The sequence below is a fragment of the Tenebrio molitor genome, chromosome 1 (genome assembly GCF_963966145.1).
Source record: "Tenebrio molitor chromosome 1, icTenMoli1.1, whole genome shotgun sequence".
In the NCBI taxonomy this organism is placed as follows: Eukaryota; Metazoa; Arthropoda; class Insecta; order Coleoptera; family Tenebrionidae; genus Tenebrio; species Tenebrio molitor.
In genome coordinates, this window is record NC_091046.1 from 4,791,988 (window position 1) to 4,814,573 (window position 22,586).

The following is a 22,586-nucleotide window of genomic DNA, read 5'->3' on the forward strand; positions in this document are numbered from 1 at the left end:
CTCGGGTTTTTCGTCCTCCCGCCATCACCCACGCAGCACTAAGCGAGTTATCTCCGGATCCTGGAAACAAAGGTGAAACCAAACAGTGCCTTCGTTGGAGTGTCGGATCCAACACTGGCAAAAGCAAGGAACGTTTAATTAGGTCAGCGGCGCCAATTAGGCAGCCCATTTCACATCGCTCTGAAATTGTAACAGGATCGACCTCTTCATTTCGGCTCAAGATTGTGCGAGGGGATGTTCCGGGGTCGATAGTGCAACTATGTGGGGCGATATTTAAGCCGCGCTAGACGTTACACTAATTACAGCAAATTCGGAGCAGTAACATGGATAACATAAACTTCACTAATAATTAAAGATTAACGGGGCTGCCGCGTGAGTTATTACTTTCCAGCAGCGATCTTGATGCATGACCGGAAATAATTTATCGACATTAATAGATAACAATAATCGGTATTAATCAGGTGGCGGTATCAGACGCGGAAGCACTCACATTAAGCAGACATCACCAGCCGTAATTAAGTTATTAGGAATCTGCAATTTACAACAATTAACTGTTACAGTTGGCCGAACACTAATCGCAAAGCGTGTCCAATCCATGTTTCCAAATCAATCAAGGGCTTTGATTTTTCTGTCGAGAAATCGATATTAAAATCTCCACTCGAAAAGACTCGAATGAGCCTTTCACCGCGGAGCGTGTGACGTGACGCGTGACGCTGAAACTAATTCACGGAAATCGTGTCGTGGTGGGCCTAAAGAAGTGTTCACTTCAAAAAATTGTCTCCTGGTTTGAAAGCGTCTGGGAAAAAAGTTCGCGAGATGGTGAAGGATGTATTTTTTTTTTTTATTCTTCAGCAACATCTTCATTGAATAAAGCTAATGAGTCATCCGAGGACAATAATTTAACAGCTCCTTTGATATCAAAATCGGCTACTTTTGCTCCCACTTTCTTAGCTAATGATAAATTTGTACGTTTCTTAGAAACAGTTCATATTTGAGGAACTTCAAAATTAGAAAGATTTTCTTTTATATGCTTATTCAATGACTTATCAGATTTCTCTGCTACATCGAAAGCTCTATAGGAAAGCAAAAGATTCTCCAAAGAAGAGATTGATTTGGTCGAATGACAATTATTAATAATCGAACTTAATTTATCTGCAGCTTTGGATTTCCCTTGTCATTCAACGTGGAAACGCTGCAAGCATTCGGGACACTTTTCCAGATCCCGCATTATTATCGGAAATTTTTGTATTGTAAAGCAAAAATGTTATGTATTTGCAGAATGAATTAAAAAAGCTCTTTTTACTTTCCCCAATTTGAAAATATGTTGAAGTGGCCCGATCAAAAAATTACGAGCGCCGGATTAAAACATTAACAAATTACGCACCATGCAAAGCTCGTTCTTTTATGGCTCCCCTTTTACAACGATTTTAATTCTGCCGTTAAACTCACCCAAACGTTAAAACTGATATAAACCTTACTTATGAAGCAGTTTGTGTTTAAAAGCAAGTATTAATCTGAAAATTGTGCGGTTCAGGCCGTGCTAAAAGGTAAAAGATTGCCTTTTCTTATTGATAATAAAGACCGTGCGCGCCTCACGGACTCATCTATATCACGTAATTCCCTACAAGTTAGACATTATTAACCTCGGTAGAGATGTTTAAAAAAGTAACAAATTTTATGTAGTGGAGCGTTCTAAAGTAATGGCCCTCTCAGGCTGGAAACCCGACGTAAATTAACATTGTTTCAAGTTGCAGATTTTAAAACCTGCAGACATGAATCTTTGGCTCGGAGAGAATAAAGAAATAGGAAGCTTTAGCTTGTTTTGCTCTTATTTACATCTAAATGTTAATATTAACAGTGCTTATGAATAAATGAACCCTTCGAGCAACAAACACGATAACGTAATAACACTTTTTGTCGTTTTTATTCTGTTTCTTTTGTCGATACAATCAAAGCAATCAAAGAAATTTAATTTCAAAGTAATGGTTTTCCAAGTCCTAGCAAGTTGATAAATAATTTAACATAAATTACAACTAAAATTTCAACTTGAGCTACGAAACAGTCTTCCAACACTTTTTACCCTCCTGCTGCATCATTTAACTTACACCAAGAACAACACTGCTTTTTACGTTTTGTTTAAACACTGCACTCTGGCTGCAATATTTCTCGCTTGATTAAGTGTTTGGATATTTGCCAATGTTATTGCAACGTGTTGTTCTAAATGTATAAATATTGACTTGAATTAGCGCTTCATATAGTGAATTAGTCAACCGCAGAGACTTCAAAGCTCTTCGGCTGCATATGCAATAACACGAAACAGTTTTTGAATAGCGGGTCTAAATATATCAACGCTGTAACCTTTGTAAAGTTCATAAACTAGACGAGAGCGACGTTGGAAAACATGTTTTTTCTAATTTGTTTCGAAATTGTTGATGCCCCGATCAAAGACGACGAAATGGAATGAAAAGATATTTTTAGTTATTTTTTTGTTTCTAGTTTCAAGTAAACAGGGGATTTGGGTGGGTGGTAATATCGAAACAAAATTAAATGGTGTACAGGAAAGGTTAATTACAATAAAATGTTGCAAGATAAAGATAAATTTAGTTTGGTCGATAAGAATAAAATAGTCCAGATCTCCGATAAGGTGGATGTGTCAAGGTTCACTGTGTAGATCATAGTGATAATTTTGAATGAATATTAATTACTATGGATATTAATAATCGGCCTAAAGAGTTTTGTGATGCAGCCAACATTACGTTTGCACCGATTGTGTGGATTTAAAAAAATATATTTTAATTTTATAAAACATAGTCGAAACATGCCCGACATTACATTTTTTAAATTTAATCAAAATCATTATGTGGAATCATTAATAAAGACACAAACTAAAAAACTATGGAGGACAGGTATTGTTGGTTGCATAACAAATTTTGTTAGGCTCATTTCCACTTGTGAATCACCTTGTATATATTTATTTTAATTCTTTCTTTTATAAAATATCGAAAATTCATAAAACTACGAGCCATGTCTCGGATGTTAAAGAAGCTGCAAAATAATAATAATTTGTAAAAAGATCAGTTCCCGCCTTAAAACTACAAAATAGCCAACACAATTTACTTTTTGGAGATTGCTATGTTTAAAAAAATGTTTTTAAAAATTTTCAAAAGGTTGCATTGAATATTACCGTCATGGATGACATCAGTCATCAAATACTTCAAAAATTTAGAAATAGAGGAACTCTTTAAACTATTTAAGTTATGCGTTATGTCACTTCGTGGCATATTAAATGTTTCACTTTGGCTAACTATGTTTCTTATTTTAAAAAAGAAATAATTTCCACCAAGATATCTGTGCAATGTATTATGTGTTGCCTATTGCTAAACCGTAAGGCGGGAAGAGATAAAATGGACACCCTGTACAGTGCATTCACTTTTGTTTTAGACCAGAGTAGGCTATGGAAATTTGGCGAGTTGTATGGTAAGACTGTGGCTGAATGACAATATACATCATGTATAATATTTGAGGTTACACTTTCTTGTCAAAATTCATGACCATGTAGCCAAGCATTATCATTTTCCAATTAACTACATAGTTTCGAGAACTCAATAATGTGTGTATTTAGTGATAAATGTAAATATTGCACAAATTTAAAACTAATTTACCCTAATACTTAATAATAATGTCAAATTTGACACTGGCAGTTCGAACAATTTTGATTTTGTTATTCTGACATAGCCCCGATACCAACATTTAAAAAAATTAAAATAGCCTACTCTGGTCTAAAACAAAAATGAATGTATTATAGTTTCATAATATTTTTCGATTCCGGATCTGGCAGCCATAGTGAGTATTTAGTAATAAAAAGAGATTACTAACGTAAACAGCGACGAGCGAGGGAGAGGTGATAAACAGAAGGAGGCGAGCAAGCAAGAGAGGGCATGCCGCATTCGCCGAAAATAAGGAAAGAAAACAACAACAGAGAAAGAGAAGAGGGTAGGACGTCTGAAGAAGGTACGAACCCATTCAGAAAGACAACGGGAATATACCCAAGTAAAAGCGAAGAAGGAAATAAAAGCAAGGAAATGGATAAGAGAGGATAGGATGGGAAAAAGAGAGAAGAACAAAGTACTAAGAAAGGAATTAGTGGCAGTGAGAGAGGAGATGAGAGCAAGAGAAGAAAAAATGGCAGGCGGAGAAGGCAGATTGGACGAAAAGGATGAAAATGATAGAGGAAAAGATAGAACAAAGAGAAAAGAAGGAGAGGAAGAATAATGTTATAACAGACGTAATAGCGGGAATAAGAGGAAATATAGAGAGGGGGTGAAAGAATGGTTAGAAAGGGAGATAGGGGTGAAAGTGAACGTAAAGAAAATACATAAAGATAAGATGATGCTGGCAAAAATAGAAAGTTGGGAACAGAAGAAGAACAATATGCTAAATAACAGTAAGTTGAAGGTAAGAGAGGTGGGTAGAGAAGAGAGAGATACGGGGAAAAGGGTGAAAATAGGATACAGGAAGATACAGATAAACGGGCAATGGTTTATATGGGATAAGAGAGAAGAGAAATTGAAGAAAAATTTTTAGAAGAAGGAGAGAAAAAGAGAAGACAAACCGGCGAGAAAAGGTACAAAGAGAAGGTGAATGACAAAGAAAACGGATACCGGGGGGAAAATAGAAAAGAAAAATGGAAGTGCTACCGGAGGAATAATAACAGGGGTGAAATTGGAGATTAAAGAAAAGCGACAAGAAAAGGAAGAAGAAGAAAGATGCATGGAAAGAAAAGTTCATTATAGGCAATGAATGATGAAAAATAATGACAATATACAGTAAAGAGATGAAGACGACATGAAGACGTGTCCAAGACGCCATGAAAGAAAACAGGAGAGATTGTTTACTCTTGGGAGGGGACTTCAACGGGGGAATAGGAGAAAGAGGAGCAAGAAGTTTGAAAGAAAGAGGAGAGGGGAGAGAGGAAAAGAAAATTAAAAGGCAAGGTGGAAAATGCAGAAAGGAAGAAACTGATGGAACAAACAAGGGGACGAAAAAGGGGAATGGGCCTATATAGGTAGCTACTAGGGAGGAAACAGTGATAGATTACGGAATAGAGAACGAAAAAGTACGAGAAAGAGCAGAAGAATTCAGAATAGGGGAAAGAATAGAGTCGGGCCACCTCCCGGTGGAAATAAGTATAGAAGAAACGAACCATGAAGAAAAGGGAAAAGGAAGAGCGAAAGAGAAGCAGAGGAAGGTGACAATAAAAATATGGGATGGCCAGGGAGTAGAAGAGGATAGAAGGAGACAAAAAAAGTCAGATGTGAAAAGCAAGGTGTAGAGAAGATGGCGGTAGAACCGAAAGAAGTAATTGAAAAAGCAACGAAAAAAAGGCAGTAATAGTCAAGCGAGCAAGAGGAACAAGGAAGAAAAATGAGTGGTGTGACAAAGAATGTGAACAATTGAAGAAGGAAGCAGTAAATGCGTTAACAGAAATAGCTTTGACGAAGCGAAGGGGAGGGAAAGAACAAAGAAGGAAAGGGGTGGCGGATAGGAATAAAACTGTTTATTTTTTATTCTTTTGGAATTGCTATTTTATGTTTAAAGGAAAATATAATCAGGAATCGGAAAGCCCGTAGGGCAAAATAAAACATTCATTCATAATATTTTTCAGTTTCCTTTTTGCTTAATTTATTATAATTTTTTTTGTTCTCTGTGTGAGTTAATATGAAACAAATATAGTCCATTTTTTAATTATAGTCTGATGGATCAATTAATAAGCAGAGCAACTGTTATATTGCTATCTCTTTTCAACATAATGTAAAACAAGCTATTGGAGTTTTGTACGTATTTTATTAAGTCCGTCCCACTATGCATCTCGCTTTGACATGTGCGATTAGAGCAAGACGCGAATTGTACGTTTATTCCACTAGCGACGTCAAATTTTTAGGTTAGGTCGTGACTACATTTGTGATAATTTTGTTTAATTTTGCTTGAAATTTCCGCCGTATGATGGCAAGGAAAGGCTACGCAACTCTTTCTTGAACAGCACCCACTGGCAGAAGCGGATCCTTATTATCTCGTTCCCGTGTAAATACATTAAAAAATTTCTTATTAGCGTGTAAGGGCATTGATCTTACGTGGCATTGTCGAAACAAAATCTCGGAAGAAAGAAAGACAGTTCAAGCCTAGTTGTTTAGTGTTGTTTTCAACAACTTTTAATATATTTTACCTATTAGTTAATAAACAGTTATCAAATATTGGTAGTTGCTGTCAAATGTGGAAAGCAGACGCAGGTCATGTCGACTTCTTGATTCAGACTAAGCTCATCGGACTATAATAAAAAAATGGACTATAGAACTAATTTAATAGAAGGTCTGCGACTAGTCGAATAGTTGAAGAGATAAGAGAAAAAAACAGCTGTAAGTGTATTGACTGTTTATCAAATTTTATCAGCATTATTACAAAATGTGTATTATTATTCATCGAATAGTGAGTGAATAGTAATTGTAACAAATTTGTAATGAAGTGTACATTTTTCGTGTCCCTGACTCGGCCGCCCCCCAGAATGTTTAGTCCTGTTTGATTTTGATTATTGTAACTTGAATGCAGACACACATCACCCACGATCGATCCCGAAGCGAACAAACACAATCGACATTTGACATGACAGTCATTAAACGAATTGGAGTCCCATCGTACAAACAAAAAAATTAATAAATTTTTAACGTAACACTCACCGGCCAATAAGAGCGTAATTCGCGATTGTTCGACGCGTTCAATATTTTCCTTTTGGAGAAGTGCCATCAAGCCGAATCGAGCACGCAATGTCGATTGAAAAAGTCCTTAATTAAACGGCGGTGAAGCACCCTCGCGAAAACAAACACGGCGAAATCGACCATAACACAGTTGTCGAATGCTTAACAAAACACATGAATCACCCTCGACGAAAAATGTGAATTTTTCCGAAAATATTGTTCGATCAAACATTATGGAAAGAGGTCCTCCAATTAAGCCGGGACTTTCTTGCAGCGACAAATTTGGCACTTCGCCTGTACAAATAGCCGGTGGGTCATTGTTTGGCGGTAATGATAAGTGTGGGCTCGGGATGGGTAATTCGCCGCCATCAACATTACCCCGATATTAGGGAAGTTGAAGGACACGTGTCTCTAATTATTGTCCTTTTGCAGAGTCCTGGCAAGCCAGCATCAAGGTCGACCCGGCCACGCTACCCACATTCCTCACGTCGAGTCAAGTGTTTAAGGTCACGGATAAGCATACGGTCATCCTGCCCTGCGAGGTCTCCAATCCTGGTAAGAAAATATTTGGGACTGTGTAACTGTCTTCCGGTGTCAGCTTACATTGTCCTGGAAAATTCACTGCGATATCTTGCGCCAGAAATGTGCCAGACGAGGATCCCGCACTTTATTTGCACAAACAAAATTATATTTTTGCGATCCTTAACGCTCCAGAAAATTTTAATTTGCATTATAATTTTATCAACATTGCTCGGTGACTCCTGAAATAGCTGTCACATTTACGAAACAAGTGCAAACAGGACAAATCTCGACGGACACACAAATTAACATTTATACTAACTAAACATTTTCATTCGAATTAAGACATTTTTCACATTGCTATCACTTGAAAGTACGACTTTTATCGAAGCTAAGCAGCTCTGCACGCGGTTAATATTTGGATGGGTGGCCGTAACTTTCAAACGACAGAACAATATCCTCCAATATTATTATTACTAAACTCTCTCGACCTACATTCTTAGGGGCAATGTTCCACTGGCATAAAGACAAAGCTTTCTGGAAAGCTTTGCTTGTTGCCAGTCTGGTAGAACTTTAAAGCAATTTTTGTAATAATAGTGCTGCAGATGGCAATTTATGAAATTCCGCAAACAAGCTAAACGACGCTTTTTACGTTGTTTGAGAAGGCTGTAACTAAAAAGCAGTCCTGTCAAAGCTCAAGGCAAACAGTACCGCCCACTTATTACATATTGACAGTGCAGTCCACATAATTGAAGCGGCGTCCTTTACGTGAGACCGTAAAAATATCGTAATAAAAGTCAACAACATTGTTGTTACGTGTTACGGAGCATCCGAAAGTGGTAATTTATTTTTTTATTAACAATTAAGGCGTGGCGCTCATTTCGGAGTGGTCGTCGGAAAGCACTTACCCGAATAAAATTTTAATTTAAAATGAAATTTCCTTGGCCTTGCGGAGTTTACGCTCGTAAGTTAACAAGGAATATCTAGCATGGAAAACTGGGACAAAATAGTATCCCGGGGCGAAACACCGTAAAAGCCAGTTTCAGTGACAATAAAGTGCCACACAACTGCTTCGGGTTTAATACAATTTAATAGCGTTCTAGTTTTTGCAACGTTTTACGGCTCACATAGAAATGGAGAATTTTCTACTTTGCATTCTAATTATTTGTCGAGTGGGATTTTACGTTTCCAATTAATTTTTTCTTGTTACTTTTGTGTAGGTGGATTCGGGACCACACTTACCACCACCTACCAAATTAATGTAGTAGCTCAACCCACTTATTAACTTGTTTTGTTAACAATGTTTTATTTTTTTAAGAAGCAAGAATTTTCCGTCTTTGCCCTTCGAATATTATTTTCTGAATTAAAAATTAAGAATCACGATTTTTTAAATATTTTGCCTGTGGAAATGAAATAAATAAATAAATAGACAAATATAAAGGATATAATCAGACAGTGGAGGATCGAAGATTTCAAGAATAAATTTTCGGTTCTTCAATTTTTAATTTAACGGAATTGAGATGTAACAGTGAGCAATACATTTCTATGTGTCTACTGTCATAATCAATACCCAATGATAGACCTACACAGCAAACTTATAAATAGTGTATTATTTTTCTAGAGAATATATACCAGGAGACACGCAAGCCTGGTGTTTTCACATTAGAAAATTAAGCTTGTTTACACTAAAAAAATGCATTTCTTGATATTTTTTCCGCAGCAACCATTGAACGATTTTATTAGAAATTCAAGTAAGAAGGCAAGACAGCTTTTCACTTAAACTAAAGAATTTCTTAAACAGATTTGGAAAAAATTTACCTGAACAGGTAAAAATTCAACCCAAAATACATTCTACAAAGCATTCATTATGTTTTGGTATTTTTATTAAATGATAGGACTTTGTTGAGAGAGGTATTTTTCTGCCAAAACTTGACATTCATTAGGCTGACGTTAAAAGCTACCTATTTTTTATGTGCAGAATGATACTGTAATAGGGATTGAGATAGCTTTATAAATTGTATTTTGGGTTGCATTTTTGCCTGGTCAGGCTCATCACCTTACGTAAATAACCCTTTATATTTTTTCAGTTCACTTTAACCATTGTTTTAAATAGTCTCATGATGATATGAAGGGAGAAAACTTTGATTTTACTCTAGCATTACGCACGAAATTTGGAAATTAATTTTACAAAAATGGTGAAGTCGCCAAGTAATTTTTTTAAGATTATGTTTTTAACGAAATTAAAAACTGTTTGACGGACGATATCAACAAAAATAGATTTCTAAATATTGAATATCAAGTGAAACTTAAAAAGAAATTAATTATATTTCGCGCAATTGGTGGAGGCGCCGGGATATCAGTTCACTAAAAACAGAATATCTCTGTTATTACTTGAAGTAAAACGAATCTAAAGTATGTTTTTAATAGATATTGACATTTTTACCGCAAAAATTGTATGATTCTATCTGTAGCTTGCATATTTATTCAAGAAATGATGGAGGCCCCGGGATGCTTTTTGTCGAAGGAAATAACGATGCCTTTATTACTGTTTGAATTGATTCTAATTACAAAATTGTGACGGATAAAATTGTTACAGAACACCGCATTGCCTCATCTCTGGCACCAGTTAAAAATATGTATTTATATTTCGCAAAGAAGGTGGAGGCGCCGAGATATTTTTTCAACAGTAATATCCCAAGTGCATGAAAATAACCGATTAAATTTTGACGTTTTGTCAAAATGTTTTGCTTAGAAATATGTCGAATAAATTTTCCAGGAGGGTGGAAAATTTACGAGAAATATTTCTTTAAGCAAAACGTTGCGATAAAAAACGTCAAAATTTAATCAGGTTATTTTCATGCAAGCGGGGTGTTCGGAGTGATTATTTCCTGAATTATTATGAACAAATACATAGATTTTATAACGAATGATTTGCAACATCTTTGACAATGCTTGCAAATTCAAAAGCGATTAAATTTTGACACAGAGCAACTACGGGTTTTTATATGTATGACGGAAATAATCACTAAAAATAACAATATCTCTGCTTTACTTTGAGCTAGAGCAAATCTAAAGACTGTTTTTAATAGAAATTATTATGGCAATCCAAAGGGCCGCATGACCATCTCGTAGCTCATTATTTTAGAAAATTTCAAATATATCAAATGCTTGTCCTGCTACATATTTTTTTACTTAGGATAAATGCAGGGTCATTCACGAGGAACAATGAGCCTAACCAAATTCTCCATGCAACCAACATTACAATACCGCAACTTTGCGAAACTTAAAAAAAAAATACAATTTGGATTCACGATGCTTATCAATTATTATCATTATTATTTTTTGACATAGACAGCAGTGACTGAAATACTGAAAAAAATAGTGCAAAAGATGTTTTAATAACAAACAGAACATAAAAATTAAGTGAATCATATTAAAGAGATGTTTAACATACTGCCCACCACTTCTTTCATATGCATCAATGCGCTTCGTTTGTAAAAAAATGACAATGATTATGATTGGTGGGCATCGTGGATCCAAATTGTAATTTTTTTAAGAGTTTCGCAAAGTAAGTTGCGAAAATGTAATGTTGGTTGCATGGCGAATTTGGCCAGGCTCATTAATTCTCGTGAATCAGCCTGTATATTTTACAAAAATGGTGGAGGCGCCGGGATCTTTGTCCTTATAAATAACAATATCTTATTGTTCGAACAGCTCGAAAGCAGAGCACAAACAACCACCTCACACAGAACCCAAAACCGAAATCACTATTTCAATTCGGCGTAACGATTTTCTGCATTTTCTAACTCTTCTCGAGTATTTATTTCATTTTTGTATCAGAAGCAGAGCACAAACAGCCACCTCATGAAGAATTTCATTCTATAACTGAACAGTTGAATACAAGAAATTGCATGACGCTGTATTAGTTGTACAGCAGTTACCAGTACATAAGTATATTCTATCAGAAACTGTCACAATCGATACCAAATGACCTATACTTATAAGAGTATTCTTTTTGTGGAAAATTTATAACAACCGACAAGCAGTATTGGTGTTTACAATTTTGTTAAAAAAATTAAACACAGAATGCAGTCAATAATTTATAAAGTTTGAAGCATTTTAAAGAGAATATGGTCGTTAGCCCAGATTTCTATATTGATCACGACACGATAAAGAGACATTAAGGAAATTGTGTCCAATACGAGTACAATTTACTTGTTTATTGCGGTGCAACTGTAGTGAATTGTAAACAGTCTTTGATCAACTTCCAAACCTCAATTATCCCAAATCACCTTGTCAAGTTCTCACAGGATCCAGCATTCGTCAGTTCCACTCGTCCCGCAATCCCCCAGCTCTGTTACAGACAACCCGTCCGAGCACTCTTCCAGACTGGAGGATTTTGCACAGGATTCAAATAATAGAGGTCGTTTTTGTGGCGCACGGACTAATTAACCGTAAACAAGTGACGCCCCCGAGTCGTCCGCCGCCGCCACACAACAACGTGTGTATAAATTAGTACGTCAGGTTGTTTTTTCTCGCCCGGCTGAAAAAATTATGAGATCGGGAGCGAGATTAAGCTCGCTTCGGCCAGATAAATCCTGAACTGTTCACGTTACTTTCGCTTTTAAGTGGCGGAACGTTTAATCATTCGATACAAAGGAATCAGTCAGACAGAAATTCATAATCATAAGTTTACACGGCCCACCCCTTATGCGGACTTGGGGATGAAATTTTTAATAAGACTTAATCGAGATTCGCTCGCCGCTTCCTAATTTGTTTTTCGCTAATTCGCGAATTCTTATTCTAGGTGTTCATTAAGTTTTTATTTCGGCGCCCACGCGAAACTCTCCAATTGTCTTGTCATCAGCACTTTTTTAATTTTCCTTCTCGGGGATTTCACGTCATTTTTGCTTCGCACCACACCACCTCAGAAGCAAAGCACAAACAACCACTTCACACAGTAATCTTCAGTATCTAAATTTAAATTGTTTTTCTGCTGAAAGAACGGTTTATAATTCTTCTCGAAATGTTTCTTTATTTTTATCTCGCTGTACTGTTTTCTCAATTTCGTTGTAGGTCGTAAAATTTTACGACCTACAACCAAATTGATAAAACAGTACAACAGTTCGCAGGCAACGCACAAACAACCACCTCACAAAGAAACAATTATCAAAATCTTCAATGTGACAATTCAAATTATTTTCTGCTGAAAGAGCGCATGTTAAATTTTTCTCGAGAATCTCACATCTCACATCTCACACAGAAACCACTACCGAAATCATCACTTTTTCGTTCGGTGGATTTTTTAACTTCTCGCGTGTTCATTTCATTTTTGCATCGGACGCAGAGCGCAAACAGCCACCTCACAATGAAGCGACAGTAAAAACTTCACCATCTCGATCCGGCGAGACGATTTTTCTGCAGAAAGGAAGTTGTAACTTCATAATCTGGCGGAAGTGGCCGTCTAGACTGCAGTGTTTGTCCCATCTTTTTTGCAATCTAAATGCCGTCGAAATATTCGAAGTGATTGAGTGGAATAATTCCGGAGCGTGTATCGATCAGCGATAGCCGCCGACTTCCGACGGAAGTGGGTCGACTGAGCCATCGGATTATTATCTCACTTACCGACTGAGCGGAACTCTATATTTTATTCAGGATATTCTAGTTATTTCCAGTTTGCAATTGCTCCACCGGCTCCCGCAGGATTCGAACGCTGATTTCGAATAGCGCCTCAGACGGCGAAATATCGTCCCTGGGGCAGACTCTGGATCCGCTAATTTTATTTCATTAGAGGAAAAATAGGCGGGAGAATAATTATTTCTGGGATAGATCGTCTCGGGAAGACCTAATTGGAAATTTAGATTGGCGAGCTCTCTCAGGGTTTTATATTCTAGTTCATTACTCTTTACTCCTCTTTTGCAAGTTTTACTTTATGGTGGACAATGCAGTCGAGTGTTTGTTAACTCGGAATAACCTCCAGATCTCGAATCAATCCGAAACGCAATCTACGTCTGCGAAATTGATTTTCAAATTTCAAATAACATTTGCTCTTGAATACCTTCTTACTGTATCATTTGTATATTCCAACGTATACAAGAATTTCAATGCAATGCGAACACAATAGTCGTTTTTATTTAATTTCAGATATTTCCATATCATAACTGGAATCATGTCTCCAGGATACAAGTCCTACGCGAGCTCTCAAATTGCTCAATTTGTCAAAAACGCTACGCAACAACAAAATTTCTTTCCTTATTTCTCATTGTTTGTTCGAAAATACCAACTGGAGTCACGTTTTCCTTCCTAATTTGTTAATAGTCCAGGGCGGGGTAAAACACCATCATTTAGCAATGGACAAAAAGTTGCGAGTGGTTGTCGTAATATATTTCACCCCTCGCAACAATATATCGTCAGATACTGTGGAACCATTGGATCAAATAAATGCCCGATAGCGTGTGGGGAAAATTCTCTTCATATACTTTATTTACTCGATACCTTAACACATCTACACTGTCATTGATTTTGCCGTCGGTAAATTAATCGTGTTTCTGTACGATTCCGATTGATGACAAATCTGAGACAAAGCGGAACAAAAAATACTATCAGCTTTAGTGCTTCGTCTGTCTAATCGTTGATGGAAGGATCGGATATCGGAGTGGTGACGTCTTTGTGACACTAATAGACGCCGGAAACTGTGAGGGATTTGCTTTGTTTTGCTCCTCGATGGCGGCAATTTCGCGTCTTAATTTCTATTTTTAGGGCGTCAAGTGTCAAAAGCGTCGACTACAAATTTCATAAGCTCCAAAAAGTAGAGCTTCCGGTTCAAGTAGAACATCTCAGCACAGTCAGAAGCGCAGGCGCACCACGACATCATTGTATTAGTTTCACCGTCACGTCTCACGCTCCGAGCTGAAAGGCATCAAAAGTTGTACAAATCAGCAAGCTGCAACCGTTTGGTGGTCGCCGTGACAATGTGTCGGTTTTAATTTTGTTTTTCGGTGGGTCAGTCGAGCTTTTGTACTGCAAAAAAGCTTAAACAATAAATTCGGTTTCCATTGAGTGTTCTCCCGTAAAAAGCGGGTGTTATTACATTACCTAATTGAAATTCAGCATGATGTGTTGTCCCCGTCGACGATATTGTGCGAAAGCTACTATTTAAATAGGGTAACTTTTTTAATTATAAACTCGGAAACTAATTTGACGGCGCTGTAACTTTATTAAGTGCGGAATTACGACAGGTAATATCATAAGCTGGGCCCATACCGCAGGCGGCGCCTTAGATTTTCAGGTATTACTTTTTACGTGTCTCACTTTTGTGTATTCATTTATGCACCATTCTTCATTTAAAAGTTTCGGCCGCGTCCGATGCCGCCGCCATTTAGGTGGCAGTTGTCGTTTTAATTAGTTCATCAATTTCGGCGGCTTTTTAATGAGCAAAAAGAGAGACCGAAAAAATACGCCGTCGGGGAAACTATCGCTCGACGGAGGCGTTAAAATGTGCGAAAATCCAGTTTAAAGTGATGCGGAAAATCGGAAACGCCGACAACTTACGTAGTTGATTTATTGATTGACTCGTTCGGATTTCTTAAACTAGAAAGATTGTTTGAATAACAAATTTAATGATTGAGGATTTGAATAACGCCGATTTGTTTGGATTTTCATTTGAATGGGTAAATGTCGTTAAACGTCAAAACAGGTTGTTTGCATTCGGCGGAGTTAAATTTAAATGAGAAGACGATTCGCAATATTTTTAATGAGAAGCTACGACTGATCATTTGAATGTCACGATTATCGCCCCCATATTATAATGATTAATTCCTACATACATCAAACGTGCGTGTTCAGCCAATCAGAGCACTTGCTTTCATCCAATCAAAAATGTTTGTCGCGATAAAAACGTACTACTACTCTGTCATCTGACAAAAGTGACTAAAAGTGCATGCTACTCCTGTCAGATTCTCAAATTGTTTTTAATAATTGTGTTTTTAATAACTGTGGGTATTATAAATAAATAATTGACGTTAAAGTTTGTATTCTGGAATTAATCTTGCCAAAAATAGTTTTTATATTTGACAAATTTCCCAATTTTCACTTTTGCTGTAGACAATTTTACTCGTTGATGTTTGGATATTTTTATTCAAAGGTTAAACCCTCGAGCTAAAGCTCTCGGGCCTCACCAGAATAAAAATGCCCAAATTCAACTCGTAAAATTGTCAAAGCAAAAAGTTTTCGTAAAATTGAAAAATGTATCCAATAAAAAATTAGGTCTTGTTAATTTACCTTCAAATAAATTCTTTATTCTCTGAAAGTAGATACTTTTTTGTAAAATATACTTACTTATTTTTTAAGCTATACAATTCTTCACTGAAGATAAAATTTCTTATCTGTAACGGTTACACAAAGGACCTAAAAGCAACCGCCATTTTCAAAAATGGCGGCCGTAGCTAGAAGACTGTCTTAGGCAACTTTCAGTATCATAATTAGAAGGCCTAATACAGCTTGCTTGTAATAAAATTTTCCATTTATTTGATTTGTTTGGCATAAAAAGGCCACACTAAACATAATATAGACTTACATTAAAAAAAAATCCAACAAAAAAAATAGAGCAAATTTATATAAATTGTCATATTGTGTGTAAAATGCAAAACAACGCGTTTAATTAATTTTTTTCTAACTTTAATTTCATTCCAAATTATTGTTTTTACGCCAAATATTTTTATCTTTTCATTTCTTGTTTGTACCACTCTTATTAAATCACCCAAAATTATGTTGTTTACGAACTATACTAAGGAAGGATTCAGTTTCTGGAAAGAAAATATCATTTTTAGGCACCCTTAATGAAAACGGTAATTTTACGTACTTATTCACAAACGGACGAAAAGTAACTCTTTGTCGGACGCTGACCGTGGCGCCATCTGTTCGGCTGTTTAGTAAGTTAGCAACGAAACCGTCCTGTCACCATAAATTATGTAAATAAGTAATCGTATTGCAAATAGTAAATTTATACTTTTGTTGGCAAGCTGATAAAAAAAATACTATAAAAAAACTGTTAATATGTATTAATAAATTTGTCTACGTATGTATTTAAAAAAGGTAGATACAAAATAAATTTGTAATTTTTCCAATGATTTCTTTGTATTTCGTGCGGTCACCTACAAAATGTAATGCGCACCTCTGCCAAAAAGTGCCTTTTGTCTTCGCCTGTTTTCAAGCCTCGGCTGCGCCTCGGTAAAAAAACTCAAATTCGGGCAAAAAAATACACTTTTTAACCTTGATACACAAATAACTATTGTGTAGACCAGTGTATCATAAAAACTAGACTTTTCTTATTAACCTTCAATTGATTTGAGTTTCTAAAAAATTCTAAAACCGTGTATTTTGAAACTTACGCTTAGTACACTCTCAAAACATTTATAAAATTGTGATACACATTAAATTAGAATTTCTCTGCAAAACACAATTTTAGTTTTGGTGGAAAATTATTATTTTGAAAATTGAAACCATTGTCTAGTTTCATTTGTATAACTCCGCAAATCATTTAACAACGTGAAATTACTATTTACTACATGAAATGGTATTCTCTGATTTTCTTTCTAAAAGCACCAGAATAAATGTTTCGTATTTAACATTTAACAGAAACTATGAGAACCGAATAACATTTCGACAGATGTTGTTATTGTTGTTTGCGGAGTCTCTCAAAATTTTATTGTGTCCTGTATTATTTTTAAATCTATCAGGTATTCATTTAAATTTCCTGTTGGCGTTGAAGAGTCGATTGTGAACGCAACACGGATGACAGATCACGGATCAGCTTTTTAAATCTAACCTCACATTTTGCGTCGTTTGTGTTTTTAATCTACAGACTTACGTGCGAGTGGTGCGTTCACAATCGACTCTTCGACCTTGTTTTGGCATAAACTTTTATTATAAGCTACCCCACACGGTTTCACTTGCTCCAATTTACATTATAATCCATTCTTGACGCAACCAATTTAATTTGAACAAAATGATGACATTTACAAGCGGTGACAGAACAATTTATAGTTATTCGATTTAACGATATGACTTAAAAATAAAAGCACCCATTGTTCTATTTATTTGAGGTAATCTCGAATTAATTGAAATGAAATTATGCTGAAATTTCAAGCTCGCATCGCAATTTGATTGGATTATTATTGCAGTGCAGTTGAAAGCAGAACGTGTCCATTTCAATTTTGAACATTTATAAATAAACGCACTAAATTAAATCTGCATAAAAGCGATCGTCGCCATTACTCTCACATACATTTTTCAAGTCCCCAATTTTGTCAAAATTTATATTCACTGTTGTTGCAACAAACTCATTTGACAATCACTTATCCGGGAAAATAAACAATTTCCTGGGCCTCGAAGATAAACACCGACCGCTCAGTTTTATGCGGCCGAGAATAAAATGTATCCTGGAAAGGACGATCACGCCGGAAGTCTTGTCTTGTACGGCAATTTACCTTGCCAGGACAATGCGGTGAAAGTGAACGATTCAAAGCTGTTGCATGCGAAGCGTCTCATTTATCACTCCATTCTTTGGGTCGCTTTCGGAGTGGTCGAGAAGAAAATTCCAATTAAAATTTTTCTAGTCCGGCGTAATTATATTTCGAGTGACATTCTTTCATAATTAAATGACAAGGATAACACGGCACATTTGTCGAGGCAGGCCGTGAAATGAGCTGGTCCAGAATTTGAAGTGACAATTTTTTGGGCGACTAAGTTCCGCCTTTAAAAGTTCGTCCACGTAATGAGCTATCCCAAGGCAGTAATTGTCAGAAAATACATAAACAAGAAGTGCAAAACTTCCATTATAAAGTTTAGAACAATTCCGGGGAAAGGGACCTGTCAGAAGTTTCGAGATTTTTATTAAAATTTACTAAAGCCTATCTCGTTTTCCAGTCGCCGGATTTCACCTGGCCGTTATCGCCGCCCCCGGGGGAAAAATTATTAATTTCTTTTTGATTTTGCATCGTCCGTGGAGGACGACCACCTCGCGGAAATATCCCAGATGATAAATGTTTAACAGAGGGAAGGAAGAGCTTTTCCGTGTTCCATTCGCATTTTTACACTCCACATAATTTTTATTAGTTTGCTTCTTATTCCGGAATTTCATCATACGCGGCATGTGCTTTCCCGGACAATTAAGGTTCACCCTCTCGTTCTTGAACCACATTTGAAATTTTTAATCAACGGACTGGCGACATTGTTGCACTGCAGCTTGCAGCTTTCCCCGGAGTATTACAAGTTCGGCAACAATGCACGTGATAAAATTTATCAGCGCTGCGCTCTTTAGCAAGTTTGTGTACGACGTACAAAGAACAGGGTAAAAATGGCCATATTCTGGAAATTGGACCGTTCCTGCGCGCACAAAGGCCGAAGGACTCGCGTAAATTCTTGAGGGTTGCGATATTAAATCCCGGATTTAATCCGAATTCATTTTTCGTCCGGATGAAAAACATCAAATGTCAAAAATAATCAGATTCGGCCGCCTTCCGGTGACATTTAACTTTTTTTTGTAAGTGCATAATGGCCTAAATTGAAAAAGCGATCTCGCCCGGCTTTAAAAGTCCATTTTATCCAGATTATGGACATAACTCATCCCTTTAATTGGGCTCCGCGCTCGCCTCCTTCCTGCCTCCCTAGCCACATGCTATAGCGACTTGTTTGCGAAATAATGAACTTCATAAATTTACCTTTCGTCCACAGGAAAAAATGAATGGCTGACTCTGCAACTATCAAGAGATAAATTTCCTTGTGGCTTTATTTTACCCCCTTTGTCTCTCATTATTAGCTGATTACTGAGACACGCCCGATAAGTCAAAATTTATTCAATAAAAATAATGAAAAAAATTCCCCAAACTTTGAGGACTTTATTTAAGGGCCAAGCTCGTTTACATCACAGCCGCTTGTTCAATAAAAGGCTTAAAAAGCCTTTAGAATGATTTATGATTTAAGGATTTTATAAAATTGGGCAAAAAGCTGTTTGGGGTGTTTCTGCAGGAGAAGCTTTTTCATTTCAAAAATTATAATATTTCACTTTAGATCTTGTTTTTTACAGAACAATTTAGCTCTTACTTTTATTCCTAGTAACTTATTTCTCGTGCTGTTGTTTTGCTTCTTTGCGCAACTGAATAATTTAAATGAGCGCGCGTTGAAAGCTCAACTTTTACTCCTTTGAATAACAAAAAGCCCACTCACCCACTTCTTCAGTAATGAGGTGATTGTAAAAGTGCTTAACAAGCTTTTGATGGTGATAGTTTAATATTTAATTGAGGCGGCTTGTAAAGCTCGTCGGGAGTGATGTAGGTTGAGAGCTTTTTTTTTAGAAAAAGTAACAATAATTATTATGTCGAGGGACGCTTTCGCTCCTGCTCGAGATATCATGAATAAAAAAGGAATCGATGTTGAGTAATCTAGGGGAAAATTCCCTGTATTCTTTTAGAGGCGCATTCAGTGGGTTATTGGGGTGCTTCTCCCCTCTTTAAAGTTAAACTCCGTTAAATTGGCATCGGCAATATTTCTTAGCGTGTCTGTTCCGTTCTCCAGGTCCGTACGTGCTGGTCTGGAAGAAGGGCATCGCCGTCTTGTCCGCCGGCAACGTGAAAGTATCTCCCGATCCCCGCATCAGCCTGGTTAATGGTTACGGTCTGGAAATTAAGGAGGCCAGCCCTCAGGATGCCGGAGACTACGTCTGCCAGATCGGCACCCTCGAACCGAGAGAAATCACGCACACCCTGGAAATTTTAGGTAAGTTGGGAATTATTCGACTTTTACGGAACTTTACAGTATTCTAATTTACGTCTGTTTTATTTTACTTTTCACTCTATTTATTCCCGACGGTTTCGGAGATGAAATTTTTAAATTAATGTCGATGGAATGTAGCTTCATTACGCCGGGAAAGGCCGAATTGGCGTGTTTCGGATGTGTAGGGGGTTGATCGCTCAAGTCTTGATTAAAAACTAGGGGTGGTTTGGCTCAAAGACAGAGGAGTCTGGTGTATGTTGAGATTAATTATAATTTGTCAATAGAGTTTTCTGTCCAAATATTTTTTCTCATCAAAATCTAGGTCCATAATTCCTTCACTCCTCCCTTACCAGTCATAGATTCGCATATTATCCTGTGATATTATCTATTCATTTTGATTGCGACTTTTCAATTGCTAGGTTAACGATAGGGAATTTTAAATAACACTAAATCCAGCCGCAGTTGGCAACTCTCGGAGACGCCATTTTGGCAGAAACGTCTTGCTTCTCGTTCTCACTGACAGAACAACTTGCGCAAACGTTTTTCGACGTACAATGTGTCCGCGTATCTATAAAACTGAGTTTTGGTACAAAAACCAACGAAAAACAACTCACAATGACGAACATCGCCAATAAAGTCGCTGAAATTTTTTGTACATAAATGTATACAAATTCATTATTCAGTTAACTCTGTTTGTGCTATTTTGTTGTACATTTTGGCTAGTTAATTTGATTCCTTCTGCCTTTTCATCCCCTATAAAACATTTTTCTGACCTTCATGTTTCTTGCTGTCCGATTAGTTTTTATCTGAAAATATTTGTATTAATCAATGCAATTAATTGAAGGGTCTCATTACCTTTAGTAATGCCCAGGCATTTTTCGCGTTTCTCTTTGTGCCAAATGACCATTTCCTTCATTTCTATCAAGAGGTGATTTTGAGGTTTTGACATTGAATGATCTGTACCTGGAAATAACCCCACTTATCAACAGATAGAATCACAGAAGTTTTTAGTTTCTCCTACTACACATATTAATTTCCGTTATTGATAAAATAATACATTGAGATCATTGCTTTACTACCATTGTCGAGTTTTGACAATTTTGACATTTTCTCATTTTCACACCACAGACCACACAAAAATTTAGTGAAAAACGTATGCAGCACACAGCTAAATAGCGTCTACTGTTTTTTTCGTTGTGGTCACAATCAAAATGAATAGATAATAGTCGCTAACACAGCAATTTCTAGATAAGATTATATTTTGAAAACTATTGTAATTGTAAACAATGAAGACAGTGTATCGGTTTCAAAGTCACTAAAAATGTCACTAAAACGAAAAAATCCCTTGATAGGTAGGCAACCGAACATACAGGCAGGCAAATAACCAGCACATGGTTGATCCTAGGGAGCCTTTCTGCATGTTCATTCGTGAGAAGACTTGGTACGATAACAATGCCAGATCTTGCACTTGTGCAAATAAAATATGCAATTAGTTCTATAAATAAAGATTCGTCTGAAATGAAAGAAAATTGTCCACAAAGCTGAAACTCGTCGCGCAGGAAGTACAGCCCTGCAAAATAATAACTGGAAATGAAATTTGAAGTTATAATTTCCACCTCTGCTACATTCGGCAGCTTGCTATCCAAACCTGGTGCACAGAGCTCCAGAATCGAGCCTTGACGAGAACGCATATTTTAAGTCAGACAATTATTAATTTCCTGAAGAAGCCTACCGGAAAATGGAGGAAAACGTCGGAATTAAATAAATGATAGCACGTTCTCGAGTTTTGATCGAATCGTCCGAGAATATCCCGACCCACTTTACATAACTTCTCAATAATGGCAGCGCTACAAAATTTATAGTTTTCATAATTCTCAGTATCCCTAAATACCGAAGATCGTTCAGGAGCTGATGCACGAAACCTTCTTCGTCTTCGAGGGTGATTACTTTAAAGAGTAATTTAGATAATTGGGTGGTTTGGTGTCGAGGGCGATAAGCCCGTTTTGAAAAATTCTTTCCGCGAGAGCGAAATCGAAGTTTTGAAAGTTTTGTGCAAACTTCGGCAAGTATCTCAACTCCGCCTTGGCGTCTGCACTACTGCCACTACTACATTAACCTAAACAACCCCGGCGGGAGCACGAATTTAATGAGGCTTTAGATATGGGGTAAGTGATATGTAACTCGCGAAAATAATTCGAACCCATCCCCTGAACATTTAAAACTTCGCCGCCCGATGGAAATAAGAGAGATAATTGACGCAGTGCTACCAATCACCGGTTTTACTAATTAAAACTAGTCGTCGTGATGGATCGGAAACGATTTACTATCTTGTAAATAAATTCCGAGCATTTTTTATTGGGGGACGAAACACGTAACGATCACATATCAAAGCCGAATAAAATTCCATTTTAATCATCCGACTTGAAAGCAATAAAAACTGGATTTCTTTAGATCCATAAAAGACGCTTTTCTTTTCAAAGATTTACTTTTACCTTTGGTTATAGCGGGCCTTTAGAGAATGTGCACCAGGGCGGTTTTAAATTAAAG

The 22,586-nt window shown here is 36.7% G+C and overlaps 1 protein-coding gene and 1 long non-coding RNA gene across 6 annotated transcripts in view; one reads left to right on the forward strand and one right to left on the reverse strand.

The window, feature by feature from the left end:
• LOC138125125 (limbic system-associated membrane protein) overlaps positions 1–22,586 on the forward strand; it is a 241,039-nt gene that overhangs the window by 119,615 nt on the left and 98,838 nt on the right. For all 3 annotated transcript variants that reach the window (XM_069040403.1, XM_069040402.1, XM_069040404.1), the window contains exons 3-4: positions 7,182–7,304; positions 19,842–20,042. In XM_069040403.1, the coding sequence (XP_068896504.1) occupies positions 7,182–7,304; positions 19,842–20,042 (324 nt within the window). The remainder of the gene's footprint in view (positions 1–7,181; positions 7,305–19,841; positions 20,043–22,586) is intronic.
• LOC138125161 (uncharacterized) lies at positions 19,134–21,330 on the reverse strand. Of its 3 annotated transcripts, XR_011157368.1 has the most exons (5): positions 21,061–21,330; positions 20,895–21,002; positions 20,664–20,845; positions 20,080–20,607; positions 19,134–20,029 (listed from the first exon to the last, which is right to left on the reverse strand). It is a non-coding gene; the product is annotated as an uncharacterized lncRNA (long non-coding RNA). The 3 variants fall into 3 exon arrangements; XR_011157367.1 differs by having other exon boundaries at positions 20,080–20,845; XR_011157369.1 differs by having other exon boundaries at positions 20,080–20,845; positions 20,895–21,017.